The 18,463-nt window shown below is 34.1% G+C and overlaps 2 protein-coding genes across 10 annotated transcripts in view; both read right to left on the bottom strand.

Moving 5' to 3' along the window:
- The window catches only part of LOC124362133, a 65,809-nt gene extending 48,884 nt beyond the window's left edge, over positions 1-16,925 (bottom strand). For 2 of the 9 annotated variants that reach the window (XM_046816354.1, XM_046816357.1), the window contains exons 1-3: positions 16,798-16,925; positions 6,527-7,182; positions 3,165-3,461 (exon numbers count right to left, since the gene is read on the bottom strand). In XM_046816354.1, the coding sequence (XP_046672310.1) occupies positions 3,165-3,461; positions 6,527-6,677 (448 nt within the window). In that variant the 5' untranslated portion in view covers positions 6,678-7,182; positions 16,798-16,925. Of the gene's footprint in view, positions 1-474; positions 547-588; positions 704-1,044; positions 1,111-2,822; positions 3,071-3,164; positions 3,462-6,526; positions 7,183-16,784 lie in introns of those variants that run through there. The other 7 variants (XM_046816355.1, XM_046816356.1, XM_046816359.1 and 4 more) reach the window with 7 other exon arrangements.
- On the bottom strand, positions 7,189-12,517 carry LOC124363459. Its single transcript, XM_046818707.1, has 2 exons — positions 12,088-12,517; positions 7,189-8,280 (listed from the first exon to the last, which is right to left on the bottom strand). The coding sequence occupies exons 1-2, from the start codon at positions 12,311-12,313 to the stop codon at positions 7,463-7,465; spliced, it is 1,044 nt and encodes a 347-aa protein (XP_046674663.1). The 5' UTR covers positions 12,314-12,517; the 3' UTR covers positions 7,189-7,462.
- Positions 16,926-18,463: the final 1,538 nt, after the last annotated feature.

Here is an 18,463-nt window from a genome sequence, read left to right as displayed (position 1 = left end):
ATGTGACAGTTTTATTTTCTATTATAAGACTTTAAAAAACTAAAACTAAAAAAAAAACCTTAAAAAATATACATGAAATTTAGAAAATGTTGTTACTATTCTTAGTTTTATACAATTATTTTATAATAAAACATATGTATTTTCTATATTGTAATTCCTCATTTGATCTGAATTTCAAACAAAAATACATAAATTCTTAGTATATTTTAAAAATTATAGAAAGGTATTTACAAAGGTAACTACATTAGTAAAATAAAAGTTAACAAATTTATTCCACAAAAGCTATAGTATTAAATTATAACAAATATAAACCAGTTACTTGACTTAGAGCCACCATAATACCAAGTACACTACTGTCAGCGTAGGAACTTACCTATATGTACCCATCATGATGTTTTAATAGCATCCTTAGTTTATCAATGAAAGCTACCACCAGATTTGGCTCAAACTATTCTCAGTGTAGTACCTACTTACTTGTGTTAGTTACCCATATGTATCCATCATGCTGTTTTAATAGCATCCTTAGTTTATCAATGAAAGCTACCACCAGACATGGCTCAAACTATTCTCAGTGTAGTACCTACTTACTTGTGTTAGTTACCCATATGTATCCATCATGATGTTTTAATAGCATCCTTAGTGTATCAATGAAAGCTACCACCAGACATGGCTCAAACTATTCTCAGTGTAGTACCTACTTACTTGTGTTAGTTACCCATATGTATCCATCATGCTGTTTTAATAGCATCCTTAGTGTATCAATGAAAGCTACCACCAGACATGTCTCAAACTATTCTCAGTGTAGTACCTACTTACTTGTGTTAGTTACCCATATGTATCCATCATGATGTTTTAATAGCATCCTTAGTTTATCAATGAAAGCTACCACCAGATTTGGCTCAAACTATTCTCAGTGTAGTACCTACTTACTTGTGTTAGTTACCCATATGTATCCATCATGCTGTTTTAATAGCATCATTAGTTTATCAATGAAAGCTACCACCAGACATGGCTCAAACTATTCTCAGTGTAGTACCTACTTACTTGTGTTAGTTACCCATATGTATCCATCATGATGTTTTAATAGCATCCTGAGTGTATCAATGAAAGCTACCACCAGACATGGCTCAAACTATTCTCAGTGTAGTACCTACTTACTTGTGTTAGTTACCCATATGTATCCATCATGCTGTTTTAATATCATCCTTAGTTTATCAATGAAAGCTACCACCAGACATGGCTCAAACTATTCTCAGTGTAGTAACTACTTACTTGTGTTAGTTACCCACATGTATCCATCATGCTGTTTTAATAGCATCCTTAGTTTATCAATGAAAGCTACCACCAGACATGGCTCAAACTATTCTCAGTGTAGTACCTACTTACACTTGTTAGTTACCCATATGTATCCATCATGATGTTTTAATAGCATCCTTAGTTTATCAATGAAAGCTACCACCAGACTTGGCTCAAACTATTCTCAGTGTAGTACCTACTTACTTGTGTTAGTTACCCATATGTATCCATCATGATGTTTTAATAGCATCCTTAGTTTATCAATGAAAGCTACCACCAGACATGGCTCAAACTATTCTCAGTGTAGTACCTACTTACTTGTGTTAGTTACCCATATGTATCCATCATGATGTTTTAATAGCATCCTTAGTTTATCAATGAAAGCTACCACCAGACTTGGCTCAAACTATTCTCAGTGTAGTACCTACTTACTTGTGTTAGTTACCCATATGTATCCATCATGATGTTTTAATAGCATCCTTAGTTTATCAATGAAAGCTACCACCAGACATGGCTCAAACTATTCTCAGTGTAGTACCTACTTACTTGTGTTAGTTACCCATATGTATCCATCATGATGTTTTAATAGCATCCTTAGTTTATCAATGAAAGCTAACACCAGATTTGGCTCAAACTATTCTCAGTGTAGTACCTACTTACTTGTGTTAGTTACCCATATGTATCCATCATGCTGTTTTAATAGCATCCTTAGTTTATCAATGAAAGCTACCACCAGACATGGCTCAAACTATTCTCAGTGTAGTACCTACTTACTTGTGTTAGTTACCCATATGTATCCATCATGATGTTTTAATAGCACCCATATGTATCCATCATGCTGTTTTAATAGCATCCTTAGTTTATCAATGAAAGCTACCACCAGACATGGCTCAAACTATTCTCAGTGTAGTACCTACTTACTTGTGTTAGTTACCCATATGTATCCATCATGATGTTTTAATAGCATCCTTAGTTTATCAATGAAAGCTACCACCAGACTTGGCTCAAACTATTCTCAGTGTAGTACCTACTTACTTGTGTTAGTTACCCATATGTATCCATCATGATGTTTTAATAGCACCCATATGTATCCATCATGCTGTTTTAATAGCATCCTTAGTTTATCAATGAAAGCTACCACCAGACATGGCTCAAACTATTCTCAGTGTAGTACCTACTTACTTGTGTTAGTTACCCATATGTATCCATCATGATGTTTTAATAGCATCCTTAGTTTATCAATGAAAGCTACCACCAGACTTGGCTCAAACTATTCTCAGTGTAGTACCTACTTACACTTGTGTTAGTTACCCATATGTATCCATCATGCTGTTTTAATAGCATCCTTAGTGTATCAATGAAAGCTACCACCAGACATGGCTCAAACTATTCTCAGTGTAGTACCTACTTACTTGTGTTAGTTACCCATATGTATCCATCATGCTGTTTTAATAGCATCCTTAGTGTATCAATGAAAGCTACCACCAGACATGGCTCAAACTATTCTCAGTGTAGTACCTACTTACTTGTGTTAGTTACCCATATGTATCCATCATGATGTTTTAATAGCATCCTTAGTGTATCAATGAAAGCTACCACCAGACTTGGCTCAAACTATTCTCAGTGTAGTACCTACTTACTTGTGTTAGTTACCCATATGTATCCATCATGCTGTTTTAATAGCATCCTTAGTGTATCAATGAAAGCTACCACCAGACATGGCTCAAACTATTCTCAGTGTAGTACCTACTTACTTGTGTTAGTTACCCATATGTATCCATCATGCTGTTTTAATAGCATCCTTAGTGTATCAATGAAAGCTACCACCAGACATGGCTCAAACTATTCTCAGTGTAGTACCTACTTACTTGTGTTAGTTACCCATATGTATCCATCATGATGTTTTAATAGCATCCTGAGTGTATCAATGAAAGCTACCACCAGACTTGGCTCAGCATTCTCCTTTTTAACCAATTCGAAGGCAAGCGAAGGAATATTCTTTTCTTGTAGGATTTTATGTCCTTTGACTGTTGAGCATATATACCCAATAAAACGAAAAATGAACGTTTTAACTCCATGAAATAGTTTCCTCTCTCCAGAACTCCATCCATAGAGAGTTTCTTGCAACCAGTTGACAATTTCAGGATATAGTAAATCTAAGACATCTAAAACAAAACAAATACTGATGTTAATACATTTATTTCAAATGCTTAAGTAAAAAACAATACTTCAGCTACGTTTTTTACCAGCATACAAATTTTATCTCAGACATAACGGTTCATACATATAAACTTATTCGTGAAATCAATCTTTAATACATATTTTGAGCTAAGCCATTCATATTGGTTAACTATTTAGGGAGTTACTGTGTGTACAATAAGTGTTATTTTCCATATATATTAAAGACTGTTTTGGATTAAAGAGATCGAAAAGGATGAAGATTTTAACTTAAATTAATGCTGAAATTTAGCAGTTCACATAATATAAATAAAAATTAATCTATATAGTTTTAACTAGTTTTTGAATGCCATAAAATGTGGGGTTACTGTGGTGGAAAATCTTGATTTTGACAATCTACCAAAACAATACACACCAATTCTGAAGGTTATCGAACCAAAAATAACTGGTGTAATCCTAGACTTTCAATTATAGATATTAAACTATTACATATTTAAACATCATGCTTGGATCATTTATGTAAAATAACAATAAGTAAAATAATTACTAAACAGCTTTGTATGATTTTGTAATTGAACTTTTACTGGATAAGATATACCATTGAATATTGAACATTATTTTCTTAACTTCATTAATAAACAGGGACTATCTGAACCCATGCAAAAAATCCCTGAGTAAATTTGTAAAAGATAAAATAAAATATAACTCTTTGTTCTAAGAACTGTTTTTAAAGCCCACATCCCTTCAAAGTGTAAACAGATAGATATTTTTCAATTATTTTAAAAGTTTTAAATAAGTTAGATTGCTTTTTACATAATGTTTAGACACAGATCTTTCTAGCCTGAAGGTAAAAAATTTAAATTTATTGACTCATCTTGAATTAAGACTAGTGGTGTATTATTTAGTTATTTTCTGGTAAATTAAGAGAAACCTTCTATATTCAACGAAGTAGTTTGGTCTCCAGTAATCAAGAATTGTCTTGAATTTTACTGTAAAAAGATATAAAGTTCAGTGTACTGCATCACCTAGCTTCTCATGTATTACTGTACCTTAAGGATAACCATAGTGTCGTTACCATTGAGAATTACGTAATATAATTCATTGGTCATTACTCATTTATTACGTTCAACTCTAATATCTCAACTAGTTCAGAAGTTCAGAAAATTATGTATTTCAAGAGAGTATTGTGAGTAATCTGATTTTTTAATATAAATGTATTAAATTTTGAAATTTACCATTGAGTTTTTAAGAGAGAGAGACTGTACTTTGTTGTGTATTGATCTTAAATTGGAAACTAATATTTAGACTGTGTGATCAAAAATTACTTGATGGTTCATAGATAGGTTATACGCACATAGAAAAATAGGCAGTTATGGTAAAATTAGTTTTTCTCATTTATTAAATTAATGAAAGTCGTGTTTGTTTACATTCTTTACAACACTGTAATAGGAAGTAACAGTAATGTTTACTTGCGTTATTTAAAAAATTTCTTTTATCCACACCCAACTTATATTGCTAAATAGTACAAACTTATGGTTAGGTTAATTAAAAACATTTGTCTGTTTTGTTAAGTTGTTTTTTTCCAACTTCCACTGATAACAAGAGATGTTTGCTACTGTAAACTCTAGAATTTTAACCTTTTGGTAATAGGTGCTACCTCGAGGGGTGTTTCGTTTGTCACCATTAGTGAACAATTGTCTAGAGTGTTCATGGAGCAGGTATTCCTGATTAAGCTGGCACCTTACTCTCTAGACGATTACTTTGTGATTATTGCCTACATTAATACAACAGCGATAGGCACTGTAAGCTGAAATGTTTTTTGTATTTGACAACTAAAATTTGTATTTAGTACTTTGGTATTATCCGGTGTCGACTATTTTTATAACAGTTTTTCTTACCAGAGACCTTAAAAAACTACATTATTAGAGAGAACAAACTTTCTTTGATTTCCTATGAAAATGACATGTCATTATGATGATCAATTTTTTTGTTATCTGCCTCCTGAAAGGAAGCAATGTAGCCCTATCTACTATTTGTTATTAAGCAATACGTATGTAGGCTACATATTATAAATATAAAAAATTGAAGTCTATATTTATGAGTGCATATAATTATGAGCTTGAATTTAGGCACATCTCAAGGGACGTTTTTTTTTATTATCAGACATGTGGGGAAGTACTGATTGGAAATGCCCCTTGCCATTAGTGTGGGCTTCGGTCACCCCATACTTCTGGCGAAAAAAGAAATATAATATATAAGAATTTCTTCCTGGACATGTATCGATTAACCAGATGTTCGGATTAAACATGTTCGGAATATCAGGACTCCACTGTACATAGTCCATACAAACAAAATTATGGTTACATTAGTTTCAAGCTTATTTATCAAACTTAATTTGTTATTCACAATATTTAATGATTTACTGAAAATCTAATTTAATTCGTATGCATTATTTTCAAATTAATTTTAACCACATTGGAAACAAATCCCTTCGTCCATTACTGCATGATAGGAAATTTAACTTGAAAAAACAAATATTGTAAATTCACCAAACCATAACTTCCTATCTTGCAAGAAAAGTAGTTCCACTTTGAATGTTCTAAAATTCATTTTTTTCTTCACTCAAAAACCTTATATTTTTTGTTCAGGAGGACAACATCAATATGTTAATAACATGTAACTTGTATTTTACCATACACCATACACATGTTACTTTTTATACTGGAGTAAGTTTTAAACACCTTTAACTTAATTTGGTTGAAGTAGTTATATCAAGGATTCTTTACTCATGAATATTGATGATTCGATATTGTCAATCATTCGAGTTTTTGACACATTACGCTGCATCCAACAAATTAAATAAAAAGTAATAAAACCATTTTTATAACATTTATTTTTAACCCCCAAGCACTATATGAGCTTGCTTGCATACTGTGCAGGGCTTCACTGATAACAAACTTATATGGTAGGCTAATATAGAATAGACATTAAAAACAGATTACTGACAGAGAGAGTTACACCTATTCTTAAGTAAGTATTGTAGATTGATTACCTTTGATCGCTGCACTCTTTTCAAGATTGACAAAAAGCTTATCTAGAATAGTGTCATCAGAAACACTATAATCTTCACTAGAAATTATATTAAGAACAGATATTAAATTTTGTCCCTTATCAAGTAGAGCTTGTGACATCTTCTCATCCATTGTATGATGTTAATGATATTCCATTAGAGATATTAATTACTACTTGAAAGTAAAATTTGAGTGTCAGATGATTTCTACTAGGCCTATAGGTTTATTTTTCGAATTGGTGGCTAACCTCAAACTTGTTGGGGTGTATATAGTTCTGTAATGTCTTGCTACTTTATACACAATACATTTTTCAAATTATACACTACCTAATATTAAGTTTTACAAATGTTATAGTTTACTAATTTAATAAACACATATTTACTATAAAAAACACAAATCATAACCTCTCTACCATTAAACACGGTTTACTAACAAGATAGTGTCAATCAATAACAAACCAACGTGAAACGTCTTTAGCTCAGAGTATTTTTTTTTTTTTCTTCTTTTGCCACCTTTTTGTGGCGGCCTGGATTAAAAATCCATGAGGCCCCGATGTTCACTTTTGTGGTTGTCCGTCGTTTGTAGGTAGTTCTTACAAGAACTTTAAAAATTTTACATCAGTCTTCGGTTTGGTAATCTGAGAAAAAAAAAAACATTTAGATTCGTTAGTTACAACAATAATGTACAGTGGTAATATGTTTTGTAGTATTTATGTTAGTTACAATAAAGCTAGGATATTCTAAGGATTTTGTAAGTAGATGGGTATCAGGAAGGGAAGGTGTAGGAATCTCTTCTCTGCCAGGGGCCGATCAGGCAATGTCCTATCCCGAAAAAAGGTAGGCCAAGGAAAGAAGAGCCCAGGATTGGAATGACATCTATGTATTGTGTCTGTGTATAGATGGACTTTGTTTTTATATTTAAAGTTTTCGTTTGATTGCTTTTAAAAAATTGTTGATTTCATTATACATTTCATACTTTTCTGTGCTGATTACATAGTTTAGATTCTTGGAAAATGTCTCACTAATGATTTTTGTTTTTTGGAGATAGTTATTTCTTTCATGCGTATATTTTGGACACTGAAAGATTAGATGCTCCAATGTTTCATCCACTCCCATTGTGCAATTTAGACATAATGGTGTAAAATAACATTTAATTCTGTGAAGACATGCGTTAACATTAGCGTGACCAAGCCTAATCCTACAGATATTAACTATTTCACCTCTCGACATTTTAGAGGCTGTGAACCAAGGTGTCTTTGTGAAACATTGCTTGATATTTTTGTACCAATTTGCCTTTAAGGATGATGTTAATATACCAGTCATTTCAGTCCCAATCTTTTTGTTTTGGTGCGATTTGAAATCAGCATTTGTTACATAGAATTCGTAGCTGGTGAAAGTTAGACCTGTTGATTCTTTTGCCAATTTATCTACGGCTTCGTTTTCTTTAATCCCACTATGGCCAGGTATCCATTGTAAAGTGTAATAATTTGTGTTGTTTCTCATCATTTCCGCTATTATGTTCAAAGTCAGGTCCTTACTGTTATTATTCCCCAATAATGCCTGATCAACTGCTTCGATGACAGATTTACAGTCAGAGCCACGGTAGGTAGAATAGAAACGGTATGGGCCACGCGCATGTTCCCCCACCACTGACGACGTCAACGGGCCCACTCGCTGCGGTGCCCAGCTCATAACAACGTTACTAGTGCTCCTTCCCAGCATTGTTTTATTGCGTTCTTGCCATACTCTCCAATACAAATTTCCCGCAAGTCGTATTTTATAACTGAAATGATGTTTTGTCTGCTATTAATTGTTAATAAAAGCTTTAAATTTAACGAATATAATATTATCAATACACATTGTGAATAGTACAATAAATTACACTAGGTCTACACTTGGGCCTACATAGCTGCATTGATATGGTGATCCGAATAATATTTTACACATGAAATAATATTATTGTTAGTGAATTGAAATTTTAAAATATTACCATCCTAAATGCTTACAATAATAATATTATAATTAAACATATAGTTTGTCGTGTCAAACAGTGTGCTTGAAAAGTCCCGGAATGGTTTTATTGTTTTACCATTTCCTTGTGAAGCAATGAGACTTGGCATAAATGTATCAATATTACCCACAAATATAGATTTTTTTATACAATTTTAAAAATACGTTAAAGGAAACGTTAGGTTAAAACACAAATAGACAAAATAATGCATTAGCAGAGTTATTATGCATTACTTACTCCGGTTGAAATTATTGAAGTTTAGCTAGCTTTTTTGACTCTTTTCTTCCACAATTTGTTTTTTTTGTTTCCATAATGTTTCCTCTTGTCACTTTTCTTCTTGTTCATTGCTTTTATCCTGAAGAATGTGCGTGTTCGCACAAAGCAAAGAATTGCATACTCCATCTATATTGCAATATTTGGTTTTCAAAACACTAGTCAGAGTTTTCATTACATTGCAGTCTTTATTAAGGCTATTTACACCATGAAAATTGTTAAAGTCGATTTCCATATTTTTCACAGTCCATTCCCATTCTCTGGTCGGTCCCTCATCAGAGCTCCACGTGATATAGCAGAGAGCCAATCGTTTTGTGATGGGAAATCTTTCGTTGGATGACCATAAAATAAAATTTGATTCCAGTTTTTTCTTCTTTACCCTATAGGCTATATATCCAGCCAGCATTTGAATCAAATCCGTCTTTTCTTTAGTCAAAACATCATATTCATAGTAGCTACGTTTCCGATATCTCCTGCTATTTTCTGGCTCAATAACTCCTATCAACTCATCTTCTTCTTGTGGGTCAACTTCTATAAAACTACTAGTTTCACTTTGTTCAACTTTTTCCTCAGAGCCTTTTTCCAGCAGCACAATCGAAACTGTTCAATAAATCAACGCTGAGGGTGGATGTCTCTTCACTTTGACAGTTTCCAGTAGCTACAATAGAAACTTGCAAAGTGGCCTAAAAGTAAAGCTTTTTATTCGTTGTCCAACAGCTATCGGTAGAGGGTGGTCATAAAATCGTCCAAGCCCACGAATCAGGGAAAAAATACGATTCAAGGATGTCCTGATTGCACCTGGCTGCCATGATGTAGGTAAAGCCTTCAGCTCTCAAATCATTGTACAGTCCCTGAATACTCAATATAGAAATAAGAAAGCCATTTTGAAATGGTAACAAGTTGGACTTTCCCAAGACACGCATAGAACTGAACAAATCAAAGAGCTCATTGAGAGCGTGATTTTGCTCTGCTAAATGTAGCCCATAGGCTACCTTTAGTTTGTTGCATGGGTGATTAGGCATTCGCGAATTAAGAACATCAAAGCCATTGTTAATGATCCTAATAAACTTCACAATGGATTCATTTTCCGGGAAAGTTAAATTCAATTGCTGTAGCAACTGTCCCCAGAGAGTAGCTCTGCGGCTTTTCTTACATTTTGCCTCTCGGTACCTGACAAAAGTATATGAGAGGTGGAAATTTTGTAAGCAAACTTCAAATCCTTTTTCATGTTGTAGTTCAACGAGTTTAGAAAAAAATTTCTTTTGAAACTACTTCGCCAGATTTCAATTGATAACCATGATCCAATAAATGGTTCCTACAAAGTTTTAAGCAAATGTGGAACATCAAAAAACGCCCCAAATTTGACGAGTGGCGTCAATTGGATTTTTTAAAACTAGTTACTTTGCCAGGTATAATACCCAAGGTTTTTCATAAGCTTTTGGTTAGATGGTCCCATGTCACTTACAAAGGCCCTTACTCGAAAACCTGTAGCTTCCACCTTTGCAATGGTTTCAAACAAAAGTGCCTTATCTACAGGTCGGTCAAAATCATAAAAAACGGGTTGCTTCCACTTACCTACTATGCTTCTGACCACAATCACTTGTACCATGGAATATGGACCCAAAATTCGATCTTCCACATTATCATAACATAAGTCAGAGTTGACCTTCATTTCATCGTAACATAAAACCACGTTCTTTTCAAAATCACTAAACACGTTAACTTGAGTTTTCCATAACTTTTAAACTCATATCAATGAAACCTGGTTTTTTATAGAAAAGTGACTTAGCCGACGTTTAATAGTAGTCTCACTTGGCAGTGGTGCTTTAACACATCTCTAACGAATGAAAATGCCTTTTTTGAAATACATCTTAATGTAATTGCCTTTTGAGACATCCTCCCTTGGCTCCAACTCCTACACTGGACCTTGCAAAATATACTGTTGTTGTGATTTTGTAAAAAGAGATTCATATGACTTAAGTTTATTTTCCAACACGGAAATTTTTGCAATTGCTTCGGCTAATTGCTTATTCAACAATAAATTATATTCTGATTCACTTTTGTCGTTTACTATAAGGTTTTCATCATTGTTGATTTCTGGAATCGCATCAGACGGTTCATCTATGTTGGCGATCTCACAAAAAATGTTACTAATTTGTTTTTTTGTTTCCCTACTTTCAACCTCGTTTTAATCGTGAGATTGCACGTTCATTTAAATTTGACAGACCAAAGAAAGGAACTGCTGTGTTCTTTAAAATCCTTCTACTTTTCGTATTTAATAACTCAGATTTTAAGTCTCGCTCGAAATCATGTTCCCCAAAATGGGCTGAGCATACTTTGGCGTTATCGACGTTAAATTCATCGGCCCTTTTTGCATGCATTTACCCATTGTTTTCTTAAATCAATATCCGTAGGGAAACGATGAAAAGATATTCCCGTTTCTTTAGAATGTCTTGAATGGTTTTGAACAACCAGCTACTGCACAACACGGCATTATTATTATTACATTTCACTAGGCCAACACATAGTCACATACGGTACTTTTAACAAAAATTAAGACTGTAAATAACTTAAAACTTAAATATATCAACATCAAACGCACTATAGACACTTCACTCAGCCTACTGTCCAGACACAATGACAAAAAACGCGGGAAACATACAGCCGAATGACAGCCGGAAACAGACAGTAGCTTGTAGTTCCACGTAACCAGGTAGCGGTGAAGTCGGCGCTGGGCCCCGTTGACGTCACATGCTACTGCGCATTTCCTCCTCGCGACCCCTACCGTGTCTATTCTACCTAACCGTGGTTAAATTCATCGGCCCTTTTGCATGCATTTACCCATTGTTTTCTTAAATCAATATCCGTAGGGAAAACGATGAAAAGATATTCCCGTTTCTTTAGAATGTCTTGAATGGTTTGAACAACCAGCTACTGCACAACACGGCATTATTATTATTACATTTCACTAGGCCAACACATAGTCCACATACGGTAACTTTTAACAAAAATTAAGACTGTAAATAACTTAAAACTTAAATATATCAACATCAAACGCAACTATAGACACTTCACTCAGCCTACTGTCAGACACAATGACAAAAAACGCGGGAAACATACAGCCGAATGACAGCCGGAAACAGACAGTAGCTTGTAGTTCCACGTAACCAGGTAGCGGTGAAGTCGGCGCTGGGCCCCGTTGACGTCACATGCTACTGCGCATCCTCCTCGCGACCCCTACCGTGTCTATTCTACCTACCGTGGTCAGAGCAGATAACTATTTCACTATTTGTGATCTTTCTAGTATACTCAACGGCTTTCAGTATTGCATACATTTCGGCTGTATAGCTCGAAACGATATGGTTGAGTTTGAAAATGTGTCTTTCGTCATAGCACGGAATATAGAAGGCTGCGCCAGAGCCCGAGTCAATTTTTGATCCGTCAGTGTAGATCATAATATTATCCTTATAGGTTATGTTTACCATATTATACCATTCTTGTTGCAATATTTGATTGCTGACTTTCTTGTCAAGCAATCTACCATTAATTAGTGTATTGCAGCTTACATTTACGTCAGTAATTTCAATAGGTTTGGTTAAATCGTGGGGTACAGCAAATAATTTTAAGTTGTTTTCTATGGGGTTAATTGTTTGTACTAGGCTTAATGCTTGTATATATACAGGAGTTTTCTTTTTTGTTCCAGAAAGGGTTATTATTATTAGTTAGCATGTATAGATACATGACACTGTGATAGGCTGGGTGAGTTGTATCTGTTATTATTTTATAAATTAGTCGCTCAGTAAGAGATAATCTTCTCAGGGATAGTGTAGGTATAGCACATTCAAATTGCATGCCAATGATAGGGGTAGTTTTAAAGGCCCCAATCGCTAATCGGAGTGCTTGGTTTTGTACTTTTTCAAGTCTGTCAAGTAAATAGTTAGGAGCATGACCATAAATAAAAGAGCAGTAATCAATCTTGGATCTAATTAGACTTTTGTATATACTCAGCACAAAATCGGGGTTGGCACCGTTTCTGCCACATGATACCATTTTTAAAATATTTAAGTCCTTCTGACATTGCAATATAAGTTGTTCTAAGTATGGTTTAAATTTTAATTTATTATCTATAGTAATACCTAGGAGTTTTAATTTATCTTCAACTCTTATTGTTTGACCATCAATATAAAATTGTGTATTGAGGTTTGTAATTGACCTTTTCCTAGTAAAAATGGTTATGACACTCTTATTAGGATTTAGGCTTAGATTTAAATCCTCTAATACTTTATTCATATTGTCTAATGCAAATTGCATATTATATTGTACGTTGTCATAACTTTTACCAGATGAATATAAGGTGACATCGTCAGCATACTGTAATGATTTTACCTGAGTAGGTAGACATTTATTTATGTCTGATATATATATCTCAAATAATAAAGGACTCAGGACACTACCTTGCGGGATCCCTCGACAAGTGGTCCTTGTAATCTGATAGTCGGGGAAGGTGATTGTCAGCTGCCTATCAACCAGCCATTTGTGACAGTGCACAATAAATTTCCTAGGTATACCTTTAATGAACATTTTTGTCCATAAAGTAGGCAAATGTACATTGTCATATGCACAGGAAATATCTAAAGCCGCCAAAATAGTGGATTCGTTGTGTGTAAAAGCAGTTTTGTATATTTGAAATTAATTGCACCAAATAATCAGCACATCCGAGGTGTTTTCTAAAAGCGTGTTGTGCATCAGGGATTATCTTTAAATAGTCTACAAGCCATACAAGCCTATTTTTGATCATTGTGTTCATGATTTTAATAAAACATGGTATTAAGGAAATTGGTCGATACGATGTTTCATTATCCTTATCTTTACCAGGTTTAAGGAGTGCAACAACCTTGAATTTTTTCCAGCTGTCAGGGAAATCCATTATACCATTCCAAATATTATTATATAAGTTTAGTAATATATCTAGTGCCTCCGGTGGTAGTTTTTTAATCAGGGAGTAGGTAATACCATCTGCTCCAGGTGAGGTGTCTTTTGTCTTAGATTTAAGGGCCTTGTATAATTCTTTGATGTTAAAATTAGTTTCAAGTATATGTGATTTTTCAGAAAATAATGGGGGTTGAATTTCAGTTTTGTGTGTGGTACATATTGTGGCAAAATGTGTTGCATAAATTTTTGTCCAAGTTCAAAATTATCTATCATTTCAGATTTTGATTTCATATCATGTGGATTTTTTAGTTTTTTAACAATATTCCAAGCATATTTTGATGAGGGTTTTATTGCCTATTTTTTGGCACAAGTTTTCCCAACCTACTTTCTTTGCTGCATTAATTACATCTTTTGTTTTTAATTGAGCTACTTGATAAATATGATATATGTTGTTGGGGTCATATTAATTCTAAAATTTTTAAAGGCCAATCTCCTTTGTGCAACAAATTGTGAACATTTCTCCGTCCACCAATGTTTTGTATAAAAATTTGGCTTATTTATCGGAGCTTTAATATTTGGAATGGCCTTTTCCGTGGCAAAATGTATTAATTCAAGCAGCTTATTAAACTGTATTTCAGAAGGTAAGTTTTCAATTAATTGTATTTGGTTTTGTATAGTTCTTGTATAAAGATCCCAATTAGCTAATTTAAAATTTTTTCTTATACAGTTGTTTACAGGTGTTTCATTTGTAGGCCTACTATAGAATTCAATTTGCATAGAGATAGGGAAGTGATTGCTTCCCATCGGATCATTTAAGACATTCCAGTTTGTGATATGAGCATGTAGGTTTGGGGTAGCAAAAGTTAAATCAATAGTAGATTGTCTATTATACAAATTGGGGATGGTGGTAAATGCATTTTTATTAATCATAATATAGCGGGATTGAGAGTATTCCCGGAAAATGTCCTTACCTCGGGGGTTTGCCTTAAAGCAGAACCAATAGGGGTGGTGGGCATTCATGTCACCGCATATTAATGAATATTTATTGCCATTTATAAATAGTTTGTTACTCCAAAAGGTGGGGTCAATTTTACTATCAGCACAATAGATGTTGTATATATGGATACATTTATTATATAGTTTTTATTTAAATTTCCAGAAGTTGAACTTTATTATCATTGTATTCGGACATTTTTTCAAATGATATAGATTTATGTATAAGGAAGGCAGTACCCCGCCATATCCATCGAGCCTATTTACACTAATTATGTTGTAATTGCTATCAGATAGTTTTTTCATTATCAGTTAACCATGTTTCTTGAAATGCTCCAATATGAAATTGATTTTTAGTCAAAAATTGAGTGATCTCAGGCCACTTGGGTTTAAGTGACCTGCAATTCCATTGGAGTATGTTTAGCTTTTCTGTTGTCATACTTTATCAGGGGGGAGAGTGCTATTATTTTTATTAGTACTTGAATAAGTTTTTTTTTGGAGTAGTATTAGCAGAGTTTTTAGTGTCAGTGTTTGAAATTATAAATGTTGCTAGTAGCTCATCTATTTGTTTTTTTGTTGTAACATTAGAAGTTTTAACCTTATTTCTTATTTCTGTAATTTTAGTGTTCAAAAGAGCCTGTAAGTGTTCTCTGTCAACCGTCTTTGTTTCTGTTAGGTTAGGTTTAGGTTTAGGGTTAGCATATATAGGTTTGGTTGAGTTAGGTTTATAGTTAGTAGTGAAAGTTTTGTTTGAGGTGTGTGGTTTGTGTTTGAGGTAGGTTTTCGATAAACTGTGTTTGAAGGTAACCCGGAAGTGGTGGGCGTATCTAGTACAGTGCTAAGGGATGAGTATCTATTAGAGATGGAAATTAGGCTAGGCTATTACTTGGAGATATTTGTGGAAGATTCGGATAATGATTAGTGTCTGAAGAGTCAAGGGACTTGGTTGCCTCGGCAAAAGTTTGAGGTCTTTTGGGTCCCCTAATATTCTTATAAGTGACCGGGTAGAATTGACTAGATGTAAAGTAGTCTTCTTTTCTTAGGCTCATCCTTTCTTTGATCTGTTTTTGTCTGATGAATTCAGGGCAGTATTTAGAGTTGCTGCTGTGGGGGCCTAGACAGTGAATACATTTAAGAGGGAGTTGGCATGGTGAAGAATGAAATTTATCGCCACAGTCTCTGCAAATTCTCTCGTTTTTGCATGGGGAATTTGCCACGTGCCCGTATGCAAAGCAGCGGTAGCACTGTTTCACAGGGATTATATAGGGGTTACTTGAACCCTGACATAGTTTAAATGAATGTAATTATGGAGAGTATCGGAATCAAAAGTTAACTTGACATAATGTGTGTCACAAAGTTCGCTATTGATTCTACGCTTAATACGTCTGGCCTCAATAATGGTACAGTCTGATTCAGTTTCTTTAATTATTTCATCCTCACTGATACTAGGGTCTATATTCACTACACCATTGGAGTGTATTCTAATTGAAGGTACAAAAACATTGTATTGGGATAAATGACGGGAATCGACAATATTGTTTGCTGTTTGCGCATTTTTGCAAAAAATTGTTACATTGCGGCCGGATGGTTTAACATACTCAATGTCTGTGTGGTGTAGCTTTATAATCTTTCCAATATGAAAAGCATTGAGTTTAGTTTTATTTTTGTCCTGAACAATAATCTCAAAGGGGCCCTTTATTTTCAGGTTTATAGTAGGCCTATCTGATTGTGAAAGGTTTTTTTGGTTTAGGGGGAGCAATTTCACTTTTTTGATTATGTTCTAAGTCAGAAATGTCATCGTTTTCATGTTTTCGTTTTATTGTGGAATTTTCATTAGTTAAAATAGACTCTATTGCCTTAGAGGTTTCATCGTCCATCACGTTGCCGGCCAGACCTGACGACATGTCAGGACCAGCCGAAAGGAATATTACTTAAAATTTAAATTGGTTATACCAACAAAGAACAGTAAAATAGATTGAAGGAAATTAAATAAACAAATATGAGGAAAAGGAAAATTATAGGTTAAATTACATGTTATAGTTACCCAATCTCCAAGGTTGGATGATATAGGATTACAACACAGAACACACAGGAATCTACTTGCGGACAACCACTTAAACAACAGTGCCGTAGTTACGTCTGTTTCACAGCGATGCCGAAGTCGAACTGGAAGCTCAGAGTACATACACTCAGACTGTGAACAATGAATACCAACCAACAAACCAAAAGTAAACGGAACATATGAAAATTAAATTGAAATCTCGATTTGTTATGACCACTTCCCTTCCCTGTGTTATCTTTGTAAATATATAACCTACCTAGCAGTTACCCGCGGTTTCGCACACAATTTTCTGTTGAAAAAATTGGACAATATATCTATGTATTCTTTTTCTATGACATAATAAACAGTCTAGAGATAATCGATAGTCACTCAAAGCTATTCCAATCTCCTGATCCAATTTATATTTAAGTTGGGAACAGAACAACAGAGGTTTGGGATCCTGAAGTCGTTAATTCAAACAGTTTTTTTTAAGATTAGTAGATATTTCCCTCCCACAATCCATGATAATTTATTGAAGTTCTTCGATGGCTTCAGTAACAATAAGAGTTAGCCTTTTTATCCCAATAACGAAAGTGTATCGTATTATATGGTCACATATGCGTATATTACGTACATTCACAACGTTATTATTGTTTTTAATGTGTGTTCATGTACATGGTCATTTCACTTACGGACATTAGGATATGGGCGGTACATAACGTATTAGTGTCAGTAACAGGTTATTCAGTGGTATCCTATTACCAGGATAACTACTTATCAGGACGAAACATCAGCCACAATTATAAAATATTTTATTTGAAACATAAATGGATCGGGTTACATAAGTATAAGCTCGAAAACATAACCTTCTAAATTCGAATATCCGTTTAATAATTATTGGCTGAGCGTTAATAAATCATAACACTCGAGGGGCTGGGGAAATTTCATTTCTGCCTGTTTAGACGATATCTCAAGCACGAACTCACCTATACGCTTGAAATTTTGCACGAAGCTTCATTTCTATATAAGAAAAATGGAAATTGGTATTTGCTTGAGCGTCATTGAAGACTATCTCTCAATATGCTGGCACAATAGGTATATCATTTGACTCTACCGGAAGGGGAAAGGCGTAAAGATTTCTTTTCTCTACAAATATATCCTAAGTAGTCTATGGTCTGTAAATAGAACATCTGAATGAAATGATACAAAATTGAAAATTTGAATGCAATCTCAGTTAAGCCTGTTATGCGACACATGGTTTAGCGTACTCCTTTCTTGTTACTAGTCATTATTCTATCTCACTAAAAATTCTGTCAAGTATTGCAATTTGTAACTTTTAAAAATTTCTTTTTTGCGTTGACATTATTCTTCATCTTTAAAAATTTCTCCAGGTATCTTCATCTTTTCTTTAGTCAATTTCTAAACTATTGCCTTGGGCCATAATCTGTCATGATGCCAATCTGCGATAGCTTCCGGCCCTAACCTGTCCTTTGAACACAACGTATTTAATAGCCCTGGGACATTGCGCATTGTTCTCTCAACTATCACTTTTTCTCCTTGTAGGCTTCAAAATACTACAAAATGTGTCAATATACTGCCACTCGAAGTTAAAATTATGAAGTTATACCTGACGAACTGCATGAAGTCCATACTGGAGAGAATGAATACA

This window comes from Homalodisca vitripennis, chromosome 5, assembly GCF_021130785.1.
Source record: "Homalodisca vitripennis isolate AUS2020 chromosome 5, UT_GWSS_2.1, whole genome shotgun sequence".
NCBI classification, from domain to species: Eukaryota; Metazoa; Arthropoda; class Insecta; order Hemiptera; family Cicadellidae; genus Homalodisca; species Homalodisca vitripennis.
Note: the sequence above shows the minus strand (reverse complement) of the source record. Positions and strands in the feature narration are given on the sequence as shown.

Bases quoted from the DNA above. Each gene is read 5' to 3' on its own strand.
- LOC124363459 (XM_046818707.1), bottom strand. From the start codon at position 12,313: ATGGTAAACATAACCTATAAGGATAATATTATGATCTACACTGACGGA. The intron at 8,281-12,087 runs GTAGGTAGAATA...GAGTATGGCAAG, and splicing joins AGTTATCTGCTCTGACCACG to AACGCAATAAAACAATGCTG.